Source organism: Sapajus apella, unplaced genomic scaffold (genome assembly GCF_009761245.1).
Source record: "Sapajus apella isolate SASKATOON/1434 unplaced genomic scaffold, GSC_monkey_1.0 scaffold195, whole genome shotgun sequence".
NCBI lineage: Eukaryota > Metazoa > Chordata > Mammalia > Primates > Cebidae > Sapajus > Sapajus apella.
In genome coordinates this window covers 101,993-103,856 of record NW_022437135.1, presented here as the reverse complement: position 1 = coordinate 103,856, position 1,864 = coordinate 101,993, and the positions used below count along the sequence as shown (strand labels likewise).

Below are 1,864 nucleotides of genomic sequence, written 5' to 3'. Positions count from 1 at the left end.
CCATGGTGATCAGCTCTGATGACCCAGCGATCTTTGGTGCCAAAGGCTTGTCCTACCATTTCTTTGAGGACTTCATGGGCATTGGGGGGATGAAGGCTGACCTGAGGACCCTCAAACAGCTGGCCATCAACTCTATCAAGTGAGTGTCTCATGTCCTCCCAGGACCTCTGCCCGCCTTCCAGCCCACAGCTTGTGTTTGCATCTGAGGAGGCTTGAGGCTGATGCCTCGATGGTTTCTGTGGGTTCCTTCTTATCATGGCTGGTTAGTCCTTGCTGCTGGACTGGAGACACTGCTCTGCAAGCCTTCGATGTCCCCTCAGGCTCCCTGCCCCATTCCCAGCCCCTGCCCCGAGGCTCACCTGGGCTCCTCCTCTTCCTGCAGGTACAGTAGCCTGTTGGAGATTGAGAAAAATACTTTCATGGCAATCTGGAAGAAGAGGTGGGATAAGTTCATAGCAGATGTGGCACGGAGTGAGCAGAAACTAGCCATCCTCCATGAGCTGCCTTCCCGCACGTGCTGCCACCGCCACTCACCCGTTCTTGAATCAGCTCCATGTCCCCATCAAATCAATGACCTGGGTACGGAGCGACCCTGTGAGAAGCACTTGGCTGGCTGACCAGCTTCATCCTCTGGAACATTCTCCCTCAGCTGCAGCAGCATTGACCCTCCTGATTTTCTCCACTCTGTGTCCATCGCTTCCAGTTTCCCTACTTCAGAATCTCCTCCTCTCTGACCTCTGTGCTGTGTCCTCAGGGCTCAGTCCTGGGCTCTCTTCTATTCTGATCTTTCTGTTTAAAAAAATTTTTTTTTGGCTGGACGTGGTGGCTCATGCCTGTAATCCAAGCATTTTGGAGGCCAAGGGGGGCGGATCACCTGAGGTTGGGAGTTCAAGACCAGCCTGACCAACATGGTGAAATCCCGTCTTTTAAAACAAACAAACAAACAAATAAATAAATAAATAAATTCTTTTTTTCAAGATGGATTTTTGCTCTTGACACCCAGGCTGGAGTGCAATGGTGCCATCTTGGCTCATTGCAACCTCCGCCTCCCAGGTTCAGGTGATTCTCCTGCCTCAGCCTCCCGAGTAGCTGGGATTACAGGTGTGTGCCACCATCCCCAGCTGATTTTTGTATTTTTAGTAGAGAAGGGGTTTCATCTTGTTGGTCAGGCTGGTCTCAAACTCCTGACCTCAGGTGGTCCACCCGCCCCGGCTTCCCAAAGTGCTGGGATTACAAGCGTGAGCCACCACGCCTGGCCTGTTCCGATCTCCTTAACCCTGCCCTCTTTATTCTCTTCTCTCTGTGTACTCTTTTCCTGGGTGGTCTCATCCATTCCCTTGCCTTTCACACCATTTATTTGTTAATGATTCCCACATTTATTTATGTACTTGAAGAGCTCAAAGGAATCTCTGAAACTGAGGAGGTACAATTCTGAACCCTCAATCTCTTCCCTTTAAACCTTTCTTTTTCTCTACTTTAATTTTTCTAAAGAGTGTCTTGCTACGTTGCCCAGGCTGGTCTCCAGCTCCTGGTCTCAAGTGATCCTCCTGCCTCAGTCTCCCGAAGTGCTGGGATTACTGACATGAGCCACCACAGTCAGGCTTTAAACCTTTCCCTGGCCTTTCCCATATCTGGTGAAAGATAGCTCCGTCCATTCCACCCAGTTGATCAAAGCAGAAAGTCTCGATGCTGCGCTGTCCTCCACTCCCTGCATCCGGACCCGGACAGAGGCACTCTGCCTGCAAGCTGCTACCAAGTCCAAGCCACCAGGCCCACACCTGAGTTATGACAACAGCCTCCTCACTGATCTCCCCTGTCTTCCCTTTGCCTCCTCCAGCTCTTTCTTCACAGAGTAGAATGACTT

At 51.1% G+C, this 1,864-nt stretch overlaps 1 protein-coding gene across 1 annotated transcript; it reads left to right on the top strand.

Annotated features, from left to right (window-relative positions):
* The first annotated feature begins 2 nt into the window (after positions 1-2).
* On the top strand, positions 3-881 carry LOC116543768 (adenosine deaminase 2-like). The gene is made up of 2 exons (XM_032269606.1): positions 3-139; positions 383-881. Exons 1-2 carry the CDS (start codon positions 3-5, stop codon positions 615-617), a joined length of 372 nt encoding a protein of 123 aa, XP_032125497.1. The 3' UTR covers positions 618-881.
* The last annotated feature ends 983 nt before the right edge of the window (positions 882-1,864 follow it).